Raw genomic sequence first — 17,242 nt, 5'->3', positions numbered from 1 at the left:
ATTAAAACATTCTTAAAGATTTTATGAGGTTGCAACAGTACACAGAAGTCAAAGGCACGAAGTGTCTCTCGGATTAGCACCAACTCACTGCATTAGTAATCTTACCATTTGTATAGGCAGGATCCATTGCTTAGAAATCTTACCATTCTAGAAGGCCCTTTACTCGGCGGTTCACGCCTTCTCATAATTGGTATTAGTATATACTTGACTCATCCTAGTTACTGGTTCAATCCATAGAGGGACTGTGGCTTTTATTTTATTAATCAAGGCGTGAACCGCTTCTAGTGGTTTTATTTCATCGCGAAAATTTTCAATATAAATCCAAATAACAAACAAAGATAATGTAGAAGCAACTAAGTTGATAATTATAGGATGCCGCTTAATGATCTAACAACAGTAAACCGTGTGAATCTCAAGGGCTTTTTTTTAATAGCAAATCTCATGGGCTTTCTTACTAGTCTTTCTTTATAGAAGCTCTCTTGCCTGAATTTAATACGAGAAGATATATATTCAAGTTCATTCTTCACACGCGCGCGCACTATCTGACACAAAAAAATTGGAACTTTACTTGGACACTATTAGCAAAGCTTCGCCGGATAGAGGCTGGATTATTTACCTGTATAGTATTGATATTGATTTATGAGAACTTGTCATTTTATAAAATAAACTATAGGTTTAAGAAATTTCAGTATGCAATCATTTAGATTTTCACATGTACATCATAGATGTCTTATGGATTGTTTGACATCTGTACAAGCACTATTATAAGAAGACCAAATACATTATCAACCTCCCTGGTAAGCAAGTTTTTCAGACTTACGGTTCTTCCTTGTCATAAGATCTCGTTCTTCCTTCGCATAATTTCACTTTGTAATTACAGAGTTAAGATGATCTTTCATTTAAGAATCCAGATTTGCTTGTCTCGGTTGATCTTGTCCCCAAGGTATAAGTCTCTTATTGCATGCATTGCCTCAACAACATCTCTCATATCCATCCGTTCTCTGGGTGATTCATTAGAACATAATACACCAACTCCAACCACCGAAACCAAGCAATCGTGTATTCTTTTTTTTGAAGAGGGCAACAGAATATGTATATATAGATGAATAAGCAGAACCGAGATGGTTCTGAAGGAACAAAGAGAGTAGAAAAATATCAATACAAGGAGTCAAGGAGGGAGATAGTCAAAGCACTCAAACTCGGCCCGAGAAACACCGCTCTTAGCCAGGGAGTCGGCTTCCGCATTGGTTGATCTTCGGACATGACGAAAAACCATGGAGAAGCCCTTAGATCTATCCTCTATCTCCTCAAAGAAGGGCATAAGTCGCCATGGGGGAGAAGCGGCTCCCGAAAGCCAGCGAATAACATTTACGGAGTCCTCTTCGACTATAAGTCTGTCGCACTCCAAACGAGGCATGGAGAGAATCCCACTGTGAACAACTCTAACCTCCGCCTCGGTCGAATCTGCAAATCCAATAGGCCCCGAGTAGGCCCAAATGACTTCCCCTTTGTGATTCCGACATAACCCCCCCACTCCTGCTGCTCCTGGGTTGCCGATAGAGGAACCATCAAAGTTAAGCTTCAGGGACCCCGGCGGAGGAGGAGACTAGGAGGGGCGACTTTTCACTTTGGTAACCGATTCCATACAGATGGTTGACCATCCTTCCCAGAGGTCAAAAGCAGAAACAAACCGAAAAAGAGGAAGAGAACGGGCCCAGGAGATGACCGCTGCTACCACCTGTATATAAATCCAATATGGAGACCTAACCTTCCCTTCGAAGACACGCGCATTCCTCTCTTTCCACAAGAACCACCATGAGGCTAATAGACACATCTTCCACAGAATTCTGCCTTTCCTTTTCCACGGAGCCCATTCCCAACTCTGAATAAATTCAGCCATAGAATTGGAAGGGACCCAACTGACTCCAAACCGAGTAAAGAGAAGACCCCAAATATATCGAGCAACCTTACAGTGAATAAAGAGGTGGTTTATGGATTCTCCTGCGGTTAGACATAGAGGGCAGTGATCCACCAGCCACATTCCTCTCTTCCGCAAGAAATCCATCGTTTGAATTCGGCCCCAGCTTACCGACCACCCAAAAAAAGCAACTCTCGGAGGACACGATTGGCGCCAAACCGCGGAGGACGCATGCTCCACTAGAGGAGGGTTCAGGTGGTGATAAAAAGATTTGACGGAGAATATCCCCGACGGATTCCAGGTCCAAATTTGACGATCTACGCCCGAAGACTTGATGAAGCAAGAGTCCAATAAGGATAGGAGGGCGCTGTAAGCGCTTAACTCCCGAACAAAGAAGGCTCTGCGGAACTTAGGAACCCACGCCACTTGCCCTTGATCCCGTGTAAAACATTCCGATACCCAAGCCTCTTTCTGAGATGAAACGATAAATAAGTCAGGAAACATATCTCGGAGGGGATCAGCCGAACACCAGGGGTCCTGCCAAAACCGAATCCGATCCCCCCTATATACTCTGAATCGAACTCCTGGAGCAAATAAAGACTTCAACTGCAAGATGTCCCTCCATACCGTAAGCCCTTTGCTTTTAAAATTATCAACTGATTCCCAATTCCCATGAGATGAACCATACTTACTGACAATGACCCGGGCCCACAAAGATGAGTGTTCTTCGCCATATCTCCACAACCACTTGCCCATAAGGGCCTGATTAAAGCTCTGAACCCTCCTGATACCCAAACCTCCATTTTTAATTGGCAAGCAGACCATACTCCATTTAATCAGGGAGACCCCCTTGGAAGACCCTTAACCACCCCACAGAAATCGTCTCTGAATTTGCTCGATGCGCTTAGCAACAGAAGCGGGACAGTGAAAAAGGGATAGAAAATAAATCGGCATATTGGAGAGAACGGCCTTTAGAAGCACCAATCTACCTCCTTTGGAAACCAACCGGCGCTTCCAGGTGGCCAACCGACGCTCGATCCTTTGTATAATAGGAGCCCATAGGTTGTGTTTCGGACGACCCACTCCGAGAGGAAGACCCAAATAGGTTGCGGGTAAGACATCTAGACCGCACCCCATAATTCCGGCGAAGGAGGATGCATCGCTCTCAGAAACATTAATCGCATACAACCGAGATTTGGCTAAATTGGATCGTTGACCCGAGACCATCTCATTACAACGAAGCATGGCTTTAAGATTGAGAAGCTGGGAGATGACCGGAGAACAGAACAGAAGGGTGTCATCCGCAAACTGAAGAAGCGAGACTTCCACCTTACTATCTCCAATAAGGAACCCTTTATAGAGCCCCATGACACTACCTTTTTTCAGTAGACTGCACAGGGATTCGGCCACGATCAGGAAAAGAAAAGGAGATAGAGGGTCGCCCTGCCGCAAGCCTCTAGAGGATTTGAAAAATCCTTTTGCTGAGCCGTTGATGAGAACAGAAAACCATGCGGATGATAGGCAATTTCGGATCCACCCTCTCCACCTATCCCCAAAGCCCATACGACCCATGAGAAAATCTAAAGTGGCCCAATCCACACGGTCATATGCTTTCTCCATATTAAGCTTGCATAAGATGCCGCCTTCCCCTATCCTCCGGTAATAGTCAATGGCTTCATTTGCTGTTAAGGAACAATCAAGAATTTGGCGATTGCCTAGAAAAGCACTCTGACTTACCGAGATAATAGATGGAAGAACCACTTTGATACGGTCCGCCAGGACCTTTGCGAGCACTTTGTAGAGACTGCCCACCAAGCTAATCGGGCGAAAATCTGATACTTTTGATGCTCCTTCAATTTTTGGAATGAGGACTAGAAAAGTTGCCCCCGTCCCTTTGTCGAGGAGAGCACCCTCAAAAAATTCTAGGAAGAAACGAAGAAGGTCCGATTTTACTGTTTCCCAACACGTCTGAAAGAATGCCAAGCAGAAACCGTCAGGACCAGGGGCTTTATCCTGTGCAAGAGAGAACAGAGCGATCCGGATTTCCTCCTCAGAGAAGGGGATTTCCAATCCGGCAGAGGCTTCGAGGTTTAAACTTGCAAAACAAAGGTCTTGGGGAATCGGGTGTAAAATTCCATCAGCGGAATATAATGATGCCAATGTCATCATCATCTTCTTCCAAGAGAAATTGCGGGTCCGAAATCTCCATCACTCGTTCAGGTAAAGCCAACTTAGCAAATTGGTGGAGGGTTAGACCGTCCTGAAACATGTCATCAGTAGGCCTCTTTCCCGTGAACACCTCCAACAAAAGAATCCCATAACTGTACACGTCTCCACATGTAGATGCCTTGCCACCCATCACATATTCTGCAATTTTTGCTCCTCCAATTTTTTTAGTAGGATAAGGAAATATTTACACACTAAGATAACACCAAGGGATTTTTTATTTTCATAAGAGATGAAAAAGTGTTCATTTCATTTCTGTCAGTTGCTCAAATCTAGAATTTTTGGCAACATCAATGATGTTTATATTCTTAAATTGTTGTGGTAATGCAGTTTAATGAAGTTTGCATGGTATACAGAAGTACTAGAAGGAACATATGCTACGGAGTAAAAGAAAATTACGTAGGGTACAGAAAGAAAAGTGAGAAAAAAAGAAAGATATCCATTTCCTATCATACTTATGATAGTTAACATTTCACGATAGGCAAGTGATGATTAAGAGCTAGAGGTGCAAGTTGGGCTGCTTTTTGGTTCAAGCTTTTACCTTGTAATTGCCCTGGGAACGGTTCAGATCTAATTCATTTGATCAAAGCTTGACCTGGTCTTAAACCCAGAACCAAGTCAGACAACGAATCTGTGATCTTATGGTCCATCTATACAAATAGGTCCTGCAAGACGACACTCGTGCAAACCCATTATAACGAATGACCTCTGATCAAGGTTGTAGATTAGGAGTTCAGATCTTTCCGCGAGTACAATCACGTTAAAGCGATGGAATCCAGACTAAAACTAACCTTTTATTATCAGAGGGAATGAAACCAAAAAAAACACGAAACATTTCCTACCATTTTACAGATAGATCATTCCCACCACTCACCGCATACTCATATATGGAAAAATACAAAATCTCTACTAAATATCAGTATAAGCAAACAAAGAGATAAAGAAGAACCTAGATAATATGATGTAAGATTCATAGAAAAATGGGGTTGCGCCTCTAGATCAATGGTTGAGGCTCTGTATCTCAACCTGGAGGTCGCAGGTTCGATCCCAGCTTACCTACCAAAAAAAAGGATTCATAGAAAGGTCTGCGTAAAAACTGTCCATCCATCAAAAGACTATATGGGTAAAGTTTTCAGTTTTTTTTTAGTTTGAATAAGATTTAACACAATGTGAAAAAGGAAAAATCAAATCAATAGAAAATATTCCTCCCATAGCAATTTGAAAATCCCCCCATCATCCTAGTTTCTTTGCTTCATAATTTATTGATATTGTTGCATCTATGCCATGTATATATATTGAAGCAGGTGCATAAAAGCTTATTGAGTGGTTTTTTTTCACCTATCATGGTATCCAAGACGATGAAAATTATCGACTATTTTGTAAGACATTTCTAGATAATAAAAGAGCTCAAAGTCATTAGCTGGAGCAATATATCCGATCGATCCTTTTATACCAATCGTTCTGCTTCCAATTTGAGAAGAGTTAGTGGCATGTTCAGAAAGAAACCTTGCTAGCCCAAAATCACCCACATGGCCATTCATGTCATCATCAAGAAGAACATTGCTTGGCTTTAGATCACGATGAATGATTGGCATTTGACATTGGTAGTGAAGATAATCCAATGCAGCAGCCACATCAATGGCTATGTTCAGCCTTAGAGCAAGACCCAGACTACCCATTTGATGTTGCCCATCTCCATTTGGATGCAACCACATTTCTAGACTCCCATTAGGCATAAACTCAAAAACTAGAGCCTTGAAGTCGTTACCGTTGAAATCAATGCTTGAGCAAGCAGTTATGATCTTAATGAGGTTCCGGTGTCGGATGCTTCTCAAGGCTTTGAATTCGGCCATGAAACTCTTAGAAGCTCCTTGTTTTTCGAGCTTGAGTACCTTCACTGCAACAGCTGTTCCATGAGGGTCTAGAATTCCTTTATATACAGAGCCATAGCCTCCCTCACCAATCAAGTTGGAAGGAGAGAAACCACCAGTTGCTTTAAGAAGCTCTGCATAAGAAACCTTTAAATAATGGTCTTCCATATAAGATGTAGAAGGCGCCAACTTTTTTCTAAAATTTATTCTCCAACAAAGAAAACCAAAGAGCGATGTGAATATAATTAAACATAGAACCAAGCTAAATATTGGAATTATTACTTTGAGTGCAAGATTTCTTCCTCTTCTATTAAAATCCTGGCTGGGACATGGGGGCAATTTCAATATTGCGGTACCTCCACACAGTTTACTGTTCCCAATGACTGAAACTCCAGTGCCATTGCTGAAAATCCCTTCTTTTGGAACTTCACCCTCCAGATCATTGAAGGACAGATTTAGATATTGCAAAGAGAGCTTATCCAAAAAGTCCGGAATCTGCCCCGACAGTTTATTGCTGGAAAGATCTAGCTCTTCAATACCTCTTAAAGTGCTCAATGAAGGAGGAATGCTTCCTTGGAAGAAGTTGGTATCCATGTAAAGAAACAGCAAAGCAAGACAAGCGCCCAGTGTGCTAGGAATCTCACCTGACAATTTGTTGTTGGAAACGTCCAATAATTGAAGATTATTCAAGTTGCCCACGTCCAAGGGTAGAGACCCAGATAGAGAATTATGAGATAAGTTCAGGTAAAACAACGAGGAGAGGGAACTGATTTGTTTTGGTATGGTCCCATTAATTTTGTTTTCTTGAAGGGTTAATGCTTGCAGATAGCTAATGTTTCCAAGACTCGAAGGAATGCTTCCCTCTAAACCATTATAAAATAAATACAATCGACTCAATCGTGTGATGTTGCCAATAGAAGATGGAATTCTCCCTGAAAGTCTATTTCCAGCCATGTTCAATGTGTCCAACTTGTTAAGCTTCCCAATTCCCAGAGGAATCATACCTTTCAAAAAATTCCCCTGTAGGCCCAATAAATTTAAGTTGATGAGATTCTCAATTCCTGTTGGGATACTTCCGGTGATCAGGTTTACTCCTAACCTTAGATTCTTTAATTTTGCCGAGAGATTAGCTATGGAGTCGGGCAATATACCACTGAGAACATTGTTAGCTAGACCCAATACTTGTGAAGTACTACAATTGGTTAAAGAAGTGAGGATACTGAGGTCATCACCTGTCTTGCTTCCGAGCTCATTTTCAGCTAGGCCTAAGTACCAAAGATGTTGCAGGCTTCCTAGACTCACCGGCACAGATCCAGTAAGGTAGTTGCTGGTGAATTCTATTTGTACAAGTCCAGAAGCATTGCCTAGTGAGATTGGAATGGCTCCTCTGAACATATTAGCTCCACCAAGAAGCACTTGTAGATTAGGTAGATAGGTTCCTCCAAGTTCTGCAGGAAGGCTTCCACCAAGAAGATTGTTCGTCACGGAAATATAATAGATGGAAGAGAGATTGTAAAGCGAAGGAGGAATCGTCCCGGACAGTTTGTTTCCAGAGATATGAAAATATTCTAAGCTTGTCATTTTTCCCAGGTCATATGGAATGCTTCCCTCGAGACTATTTCTCATAAGAGAAAGACGGGTGAGTGATGTGAGGTTGCCAAGTGAAGGCGGGATGGTACTTGTGAGATTATTGGCACTGAGATACAGTATAACAAGCTTCGACAGAGAGGTAAGCTCAACTGGGATTCTCCCTATGAGCATGTTGAGAGTGAAGTCAATCAATCTGAGCTCTGAACAGTGCGTTATATTTGCTGGAATCTGCCCTTCGAATGAATTGTTTCTAAGATAGATTTGCTGAAGCTGAAGTAAATAACCGATTTGTGGGGGGATTACACCATGGAAATTGTTGTCTGTGAGATCAATTCTGCTAAGGAAGGTGAGGTTTGCTATGTAGGAAGATAATGTGCCAGTGATGCTCTGTCCAGTGAGGTTCAAGGCTATGACTCTTTGAATTTGTTGGGCACTGCAAGTGATTCCATTCCACTGGCAAAAATGGAGAGTTTGATTCCATGAGGCCAAGGCACCTAGAGGATCATTAGTTATCCCAGCCTTGAAGGTGAGCAAAGCGAGGCGATCGGTCTCGTTCCCTAATAAGTTGGATTCTGACCAAACCAAAGAGAATTTGGTGCATGACAGAAGGGTGGCATAGAGAAGAAATGAGCAAATTACTGGACAATTCATGTGGAGAAACTCCATGAGAATCAAGTGGAGTGGGGCGGAATATTCATCTTCATAGAAAATGCTTTCATTTATAGATGGTTTAGGGGAAAGAGTCACGGTTCTGACCTGTGAAAGAGAGACAGAGTATAATACTAAAATTCCTTGAGAATATACTTTCAAAAGAGAGATGGAATACTATATTATGGATTTGAAGTAGAGAGATGGGGTCTAATAATTAGAAGAATGATACACGCAAGGTTTTCATAATGCTTTGTTTATGTGTATGGAAGTAATTGTTCAAAAAACAGTGACTACTTTGATTTTAAAAGGTGGTTGTGTGTTTGATGTTAATCTTCAGGTGCATTCTTCTAATAATAAAATTAGCAGAATATGGATTTATGAAAGAGAGATGGGATTTGGCAATAAAAGTAATAGATTATAAATTTAAATAACAGGACGGCAAGTTCTCATTGGTGAGATGACTTATAAGTCTAGCCATTTGCCTCATTAGAGCCTTTTTCTTCTTGTTATTATATTTTAGTAGGGGAAATGACATATTCTCCCCTTTTTAACCTGGTACAGCTTCCTATAGTGTAAAAAAGTAGTTTTAGATACACTACAGGGAGCTGTCCCAAGTAAAAAAAAGGGCATATATATCACTACCTTTTCAGTAATTTTGAGTCCAATAATTGGTTTTGCACTCACAATCGGTTGTCATAATCTTAAACCAACAGGGCGTAAGTATTATGTAGTGTGGATACAATACAAGTTGGATCGCTATGCCTTTGACTTGTCCTGCCGTCCAAGGGATGGAAGGGAAGCTGATGCAATTGGGGTTCAAGGAGAGTGATTCTAGCAATGACGACAGGATTTTAGGATGAGGATGAGGGCCCTACTATTACACTCCTTTTCTTTGTTTCTTTCCCCATTTTGTGTGGGAATTGATAAACTTTAATTAGCACCTTATGGGATTAATTTTTCTTCCTTTCCCATTTCTATCATTCTTGGCTGATTTCTACCTGACTGACTGATATTTTTTATAAGGGAAATGATATATTCGCCCTTTTTTTTACTTGGGACAGCCCCCTCCAGAGGAAAAGAGTAGTCGTAAAGATTTACTTTTTCTTTGTTTCTCGTGGGCTTTCTTACTAGTCTTCATTTATAGCAGCTCTCTTGGCTGAATGTAATATGAGAAAATCAATATTCAACTTCACACACACACACACACACACACACACACACACACACACACACACACACACAAAATTGGAACTTTGCGTAGATACTATTACAAAAGTTTCATCGGATAGACAGTGGATCATTTACCTTTATGAGTACTTATCATTTTATAAAAAGAAACTAGAGGCTTAAGTAATTTCAATAGGCAATCATTTTGATTTTCACATGTACATATTAGATATCTTACGGATTGTTTAGCATCAGTACAAGTACTATTATAAGAAGACCAAATATATCATCACCCTCCTCGTTAAGCAAGTTTTTCTGACTCACTGTTCTTCCGTGGCATAATATCTCGTTCTTCCTTCAGCCTAATATCACTTTGTAATTACTGAGTTAAGATGAACTTTCATTTAAGAGTCCAGATTTGCTTGTCTTGATTGATCTTGTCCCCAAGGTATAATTCTCTTATTGCATGCATTTCCTCAACAACATCGCTCATGTCCATCCGTTCTCTGGGCGATTCGTTAGAACATAATACGCCAATTCTAACCACTGAAACCAAGCAATTGTGTATTCTACTTCTCTCATTGCTACAATTTTTTCTGATGTCAATGTCTTCATCATCTTCTTCCAAGAGAAATTGTGGGTCCGCAATCTCCATCACTCGCTCAGGTAAAGCCATCTTAGCAAATTGGTGGAGGCTTAGACCGTCCTTAAACATGTCATCAGTAGGCCTCTTTCCCGTGAACATCTCCAACAAAAGAATCCCATAACTGTATATGTCTCCACTTGTAGATGCCTTTCCACCCATCCCATATTCTGCAATGTTTTCACCTCTAATTTTTTTAGTTGGGTAAGGAAATATTTAAACACCCCCGAAACAGTAAGGTGAATATTTGTTCTAGTAATGCAATTTACATGGTATTCATAGAAATACAGAAGTACTAGAAGGAACATATGCTAAAGAGTAAAAGAAAATTATGTAGCTCAGTGAAAGAAAAGTGAGAAAAAGAAAGCTAATTATTTCCTATCATACTTGATACTTCAAATTTCTCGATTGGCAAGTGATGATTAAGAGCTAGAGGTGCACGTTGGGCTGGCTTTTGGTTCAAGCTTTTACCTTGTAATTGGGATGGGAACGGGTCAAACCCAATTCATTTGATCAAAGCTTGACCTGGTCTTAAACCCAGTACCAAGTCAGACCATGAATCTATGATTTTACTGTACACAAATACAAATATCTCCTGCACGACGACACGTGTGTAAACCCATTATATCGGATGACCTCTGATCCAGGCTGTAGATTAGAAGTTCAGATCTTATCGCGAGTGCAATCACATTAAAGCAATGAAATTCAGACTCAAACTAAACTTTTATTATCATAGTATGGAAAAGAAACAGAACACAAGACCGAAGATCAATGTAAAAATTGTCCATCCATCAAAGGACGTGATGGGTAAAGTTCAGTTTTTTTTCTTATTCTGAATAAGATTCAACAAAATGTGAAAAAAGGAAAAATCATATCAATAGAAAAAATATTCATCACATAGCAATTGGAAAATTCCTCATCATCCTAGTTTCCTATGTTTGATAATTTATTGTTATTGTGGGTTCTACGCTGTGTATTTATTGAAGAGAGTGCATAAAAGCTTATTGACTGAATTTTTTTTCACCTACATTACACTAATTTAAGCTTCTATCATGGTATCCAAGATAATTAAAATTATCAACTATTTTGTGAGACATATCTAGATAATGAAAGAGCACAAAGTCCTTACCTGGAGCAATATATCCGATTGATCCTTTTATACCAATCGTTTTGCTTCCAATTTCAGAAGAGTTAGTGGCATCTTCAGAAAGAAACCTTGCTAGCCCGAAATCACCCACACGGCCATTCATGTCATCATCAAGAAGAACATTGCTTGGCTTTAGATCCCGATGAATGATTGGCATTTGGCATTGGTAGTGGAGATAATCCAATGCAGCAGCCACATCAATGGCTATGTTCAGCCTTAGAGCAAGACCCAGACTACCCATTTGATGTTGCCCATCTCCATTTGGATGCAACCACATTTCTAGACTCCCATTAGGTATAAACTCAAAAACTAGAGCCTTGAAGTCGTTACCGTTGAAATCAATGCTCGAGCAAGCAGTTCTGATCTTGACAAGGTTCCGGTGTCGGATGCTTCTCAAGGCTTTGCATTCGGCCATGAAACTCTTAGAAGCTCCTTGTTTTTGAAGCTTGAGTACCTTCACTGCTACATTTGTTCCATTAGGGTCTAGAATTCCTTTATATACAGAACCATAACTTCCCTCACCAATCAAGTTGGCTGAAGAGAACCCACCAGTTGCTTTAAGAAGCTCTCCGTAAGAAACCTTTAAAGATTGGTCTTCCATTGGAAATGTAGAAGGAGCCAACTTTTTTCCCAAATTTCTTCTCCAACAAAGAAAACCGACGAGATATGTAAACATAATTAAACATAGAACCAAGATAACTATTGGAATTATTACTTTGAGTTGAGAATATCGTCCCCTTCCATTAGAAACCTGGCTGGGACAAGGGGGCAAGTTCAATATTGTGGTACCTCCACACAGTTTACTGTTCCCAAGGACTGAAACTCCATTGCCATTTTTGAAAATCCCTTCTTTTGGAACTTCACCCTCCAGATCATTGAAGGACAGATTTAGATATTGCAAAGAGAACTTCTCTAAAAACACCGGAATCTGCCCAGACAGATTATTGCTAGAAAGATCTAGCTCTTGAATGCCCCCTAAAGCTCTCAATGACAGAGGAATGCTTCCTTGGAAGAAGTTGGTATCCATGTATAGATACACCAAAGCAATACAACCGCCCAATGTGCTAGGAATTTCATCTGACAATTTGTTGTTGGAAATGTCCAATAATTGAAGATTATTCAAGTTGCCTACTTCCAAAGGTACAGACCCAAATAGAGAATTATGAGATACGTTTAGGTAAAACAATGAGGATGGAGTAAGGATTTCTTTTGGTATGGTCCCATTGATTTTGTTTTCTTGAAGGGCTAATTCTTGCAGATAGCTGCAGTTTCCAAGACTTGAAGGAATGCTCCCCTCTAAACCATTCTGCAATAAATACAATCGACTTAATCGAGTGATGTTGCCAATAGAAGATGGAATTCCCCCCGAAAGACTATTTGAAACCAAGTTCAATGTGTCCAACTTGTTAAGCTTCCCAATTCCTATAGGTATCGTACCAGTCAAAAAATTCCCTTGTAGGCCCAAAAAATTTAAACTGATGAGATTCTCAATTCCTGTTGGGATACTTCCAGTGATCAGGTTTACTCCTAACCGTAGATTCATTAATTGGGTCGAGAGATTAGCTATGGAATTCGGCAACACACCATTGAGAACATTATTAGCTAGACCCAATACTTGTAAACTGCTACAATTGGTTAAAGAAGTGATGATACTGAGGTCATCACCTGTCTTGCTTCCGAGCTCATTTTCAGCTAGGCCTAAGTACCAAAGATGTTGCAGGCTTCCTAGACTCACCGGCACAGATCCAGTAAGGTAATTGCCTGTAAAATCTAGTTGTACTAGTCCAGAAGCATTGCCTAGTGAGATTGGAATGGGACCTCTAAACAGATTAGCTCCACCAAGAAGCACTTGTAGATTAGGCAGATAGATTCCTCCAAGTTCTGCCGGAAGGCTTCCACCGAGAAGATTGTTCGCCACTGAAATATAATATATGGAAGAGAGATTGTAAAGCGAAGGGGGAATCGTCCCGGACAGTCTGTTTCCAGAGATTTGAATATATTCTAAGCTTGTCATTTTCCCCAGGTCATATGGAATGCTTCCCTCGAGACTATTTCTCGTTAGAGAAAGATTGGTGAGAGATGTGAGGTTTCCAAGTGAAGGTGGGATGGTACTTGTGAGATTATTGGCACTGAGATACAGTATAACGAGCTTCGACAGAGAGGTAAGCTCAACTGGGATTCTCCCTACGAGCATGTTGAGAGTGAAGTCAATCACTCTGAGTTCTGAACAGTGCGTTATATTTGTTGGAATCTCCCCTTCGAATGAATTGTTTCTAAGATAGATTTGCTGAAGCTGAAGTAAATAACCGATTTGTGGGGGGATTACACCATGGAAATAGTTGTCTGTGAGATCAATTGTGCTAAGGAAGGTGAGGTTTGTTATGTGGGGAGATAAGATTCCACTAACACTTTGTCCAGTGAGGTTCAAGGCTATGACTCTTTGAACTTGTTGGGCACTGCAGCTGACTCCATTCCACTGGCAAAAATGGAGAGTTTGATTCCATGAGGCCAAGGCAGCTAGAGGATCATTAGTTATCCCATTCTTGAAGGCGAGCAAAGCGAGGCGATCGGTTTCATTCCCTAATAAGTTTGATTCTGACCAAACCAAAGAGAAATTGGTGCATGACAGAAGGGTGACATAGAGAAGAAATGAGCAAATTATAGTACAATTCATAATGAGAAACTTCATGAGAATCAGGTGGAATGGAGCTGTATATTCATTTTCATGGCCAATGCTTTCATTTATAGATGGTTTAGAAGAGAGATTCAAGACTATGACCTTCCTTTTTTGTGTATTGAGAGACAGAGAGAAAGTAATGAATTTACAAAAGAGAGATAGTATTAATAGTATAACTACTACATTTTGGATTTTAAATAGAGAGATGGGTCTAATCATAAGAAGAGTTCTACACGCAAGGTCTTCATAATGCTTTGTTTATGGGGTTTTAAGCAACTTATAAAAACATCAACTACTTCTGATTTTAAAAGGTGGTTGAGTTTAAGGGACATCTGCAGGTAGCATTCTTCTAATAATAAAGTTATGGATTCATTTAATAGATTATAGACTAAAAAAAGAGGCCGGCAAGTTCTCATTGGTCAGAGTCCGATGACAAATGAGTCTACTGATTTGCATCATTAGAGCTTTTTTCCTCCTCTTATTATACTTTAGTAACTATTGGAAGGAACCTATATACTCTTTCCCTGATAAAAAAAATTCAAAGGTAATTATCACTAGTCAGAATGTAGATTTGAAAGAAGGGGAAATGAGCAAAACTTCAACATTATTTTCTTAGGGTGAGTTATTTTTTCTTAATAGAGTAAACAAGTTAAAAGAATAAATGATAGAGGGCAGTGATATTTTCCCCCCCTCTGATGGATATTTTCCCCCCTTTAACAGATATCGCTAACTTCAAAAGGCTTAAAAGCTAACGTTTTCTATTAGGGGGGGGGGGGGTGGGGGATATCACTGGCCATGATAAAGCCTTGTTTTTTTCTTATTTTGATTGGTAAGCTGGGGTTTATCGGGGACCCCTACCGATTTATTAGAAATAGAAAAAGATAGAACCATAAGATCACAAAACCAGCCCTAACTCGGAACAAGCGAGAAGGGGGAACCAAGGCTCTACAAATATGAGCGACAAGCACAAAGCCTAAGAGATAAAGCCTTGTTGGAGACAGAGATGTGATGTTTCTTCTGAGGCCTTGTTTGAATTGCCTCATTAGAGCCTTTCATTCCTTATCTTCCTTCATAAGAATCAGATTTCTCTTTTAGTTGACCATGTAGTGTGGATACAATACAAATTGTATTGTCCTGCCGTCCGAGGGCTGGAAAAGAAGCTGATGCAGTTGGGTTTCAAGGAGAGTGACAATAGCAATGACAACAGTATTTTAGGATGAGGGCCCTACTGTGACGCTTCCTTTATTGTTAACTTTCCCCCATTCTTGTTTGTGAACTGATGGACTTTAATTATCACCATATAGTATTCATCTGTCTTCCTCTCCCATTTCAATCGTGTTTGGCCGGATCTACCTTATTCTTGATAAATGGATGAACAACTATTTTACAATATGGGTAAGGACTGTCAATGATCCCATTATTAGTCAAAGAGTCTGGTTCACCTCCATTGTGACAAAGTGCGTCACCCCAGATCAGCCATTCACTTTTGGGTGAACGACTGAGATTAAAGACCTGTTTTTTCAGTTATATAATCTCAGCCATTTGGGGAAAAGTGAATGGGCTGATTTGAGGAGCACGGAAGGAATTAATTTCAGTCACTTAATTCAAGGGCTTGGAGACCCATCAGACCTCATTGGGTCTTTTCACCCACCAAATGGATTGAATATTTGGGATTGTCTGAATTGGTTTGGACTTTGGATAGATGGCTTGCTTGCATCGATTGATACTTGAACTGATTGTGTAAAACAAAATATCTATGGTCGGATCCTTCGGATCTTTGGCTATCAAAAACAAAGAAAACGGTGTATTTTAATTAGGGTTGCAACTTGAGTTAGGTTGGATCGGGTTGAGGCCAACCTTAGCCCAATCCGAGATAGCATTCCCTCAACCCTTACCCAACCCGAGGGTTGAGGATGGTCAACTCTAACCTAACTTTCCTGTAAATCTGTAAATCTCTCAATGCTAGCCCAACCCATCTTACTCGAAATAAGTCGGGTTGAGTCGGGCTGCGTTCCTGTTCACCTACAGAAAAATACAAGAAAAAACCATAACCCAAAGAAAATTAAGATATAAATTAGATGACGGAGTTCGGGCCGGGTCGGGTTGCCAAGGCCTCAGCCCTAATCCAATCTGAAATTAAATCGGGGTTGGCTTTTCCTACCCAAACCAAGGCAATGCCAACCCAACCCAAGTGAAAATAGAGTTGGAACTGTCGGGTTCGGGTTGAGCCCGACCCAAGTTGCACTCCTAACTTTAATGGAGGAATAAGATATACGGTTTTGAGTTGCCACTGTCAAAACACTCGTCAAATGTAAGAATGGCCTCGCTCTTAGGTCACAAATTAGAAGCATTTTAACATCCCCCCGCTTTATGTGCGTGGGCTTTTACATTCTAACTCCATATGATTGGCATCAATTATGTTCTATGGTTTCACAAACATTCCGTTCAGTGAAGGTAAGAAGGTCTCCCTGGTGACAGAGCTAGTATCCTCACCAACATGAATAATAATTAACCTTATGATTCACTTTATGTTTATATGTACACAAAACTAATAATGGCGCAGCAGATAACATTAATATATTAGGAAAAAAAATTAAGCTGATCACAGATTCACAATACAAATGGTTGAACCCAGACTCCTGCCACTTAACACAGTCAAACTTACCCAATAACCTCGTGCACGCTAAATGTTCCTAAAGATTTGAAGTGTCAAACCCTTGGTTATGGGAGTTGCCAGCTGAAGTGCACTACTTATTTTAACGGACACAAACGTATCCTGAATTCTTTCCCTAATAATAAGAAACTTCAAATTGATATTTTTCAGCCCGTCTCCTTATTTGTTGCTCTTGGGGGAACTGGGTTTACAGGGATCCGCCGCGGGGCACGGGGTCGGGGGCCTGGAAATCTATCAGCGCCACACGGGAATCGTTTCTATCAAAAATTTGCTTTAAAGTTGGGCAGGGGGTAAATGTTCTGTTCTGGTTAGATACATGGATCGGGGACCAAGCCCTCAAGGTGAGATTTCCTGATTTATATAGAATAGCTGTGGACCAACAAGCTTCGGTGGCGGATAACCTAAGTCAAATTGGTGGAACCGGGATGAGGGTATGGGATATACAAATGCGGAGACATCTTAAGGATGATGAAACAAGCAACTTCACACTCCTATTACGCCTCTTGGAGGACTGCTATTTCTCACCCCACACGAAGGATAGTATTCTGTCGCAGCCTGAACCGGAAGGTGTCTTCACGGTTCGCTCATTCTTCAATCAGTTGCTTAATGAAGAAGGGACAGACTCCCGATGTGAAGCCATATGGCATCAAGCTATTCCGCCACGGATAATGGGCTTTG

General features: G+C 40.6%; 2 protein-coding genes across 2 annotated transcripts; both read right to left on the bottom strand.

Moving 5' to 3' along the window:
- Nucleotides 1-678: 678 nt before the first annotated feature.
- LOC143851982 (uncharacterized) lies at nucleotides 679-8,355 on the bottom strand. Its single transcript, XM_077361495.1, has 3 exons — nucleotides 5,568-8,355; nucleotides 4,085-4,288; nucleotides 679-1,113 (listed from the first exon to the last, which is right to left on the bottom strand). The coding sequence occupies exons 1-3, from the start codon at nucleotides 8,269-8,271 to the stop codon at nucleotides 896-898; spliced, it is 3,126 nt and encodes a 1,041-aa protein (XP_077217610.1). The 5' UTR covers nucleotides 8,272-8,355; the 3' UTR covers nucleotides 679-895.
- Nucleotides 8,356-9,518: 1,163 nt separating this feature from the next.
- On the bottom strand, nucleotides 9,519-14,037 carry LOC143851538 (LRR receptor-like serine/threonine-protein kinase EFR). Its single transcript, XM_077361003.1, has 2 exons — nucleotides 11,196-14,037; nucleotides 9,519-10,236 (listed from the first exon to the last, which is right to left on the bottom strand). Exons 1-2 carry the CDS (start codon nucleotides 13,900-13,902, stop codon nucleotides 9,824-9,826), a joined length of 3,120 nt encoding a protein of 1,039 aa, XP_077217118.1. The 5' UTR covers nucleotides 13,903-14,037; the 3' UTR covers nucleotides 9,519-9,823.
- Between the last annotated feature and the right edge of the window lie 3,205 nt (nucleotides 14,038-17,242).

This window comes from Tasmannia lanceolata, unplaced genomic scaffold, assembly GCF_043159265.1.
Source record: "Tasmannia lanceolata isolate RefF3 unplaced genomic scaffold, GAP_Taslan_0.1 ptg000018l, whole genome shotgun sequence".
NCBI lineage: Eukaryota > Viridiplantae > Streptophyta > Magnoliopsida > Canellales > Winteraceae > Tasmannia > Tasmannia lanceolata.
Note: the sequence above shows the minus strand (reverse complement) of the source record. Positions and strands in the feature narration are given on the sequence as shown.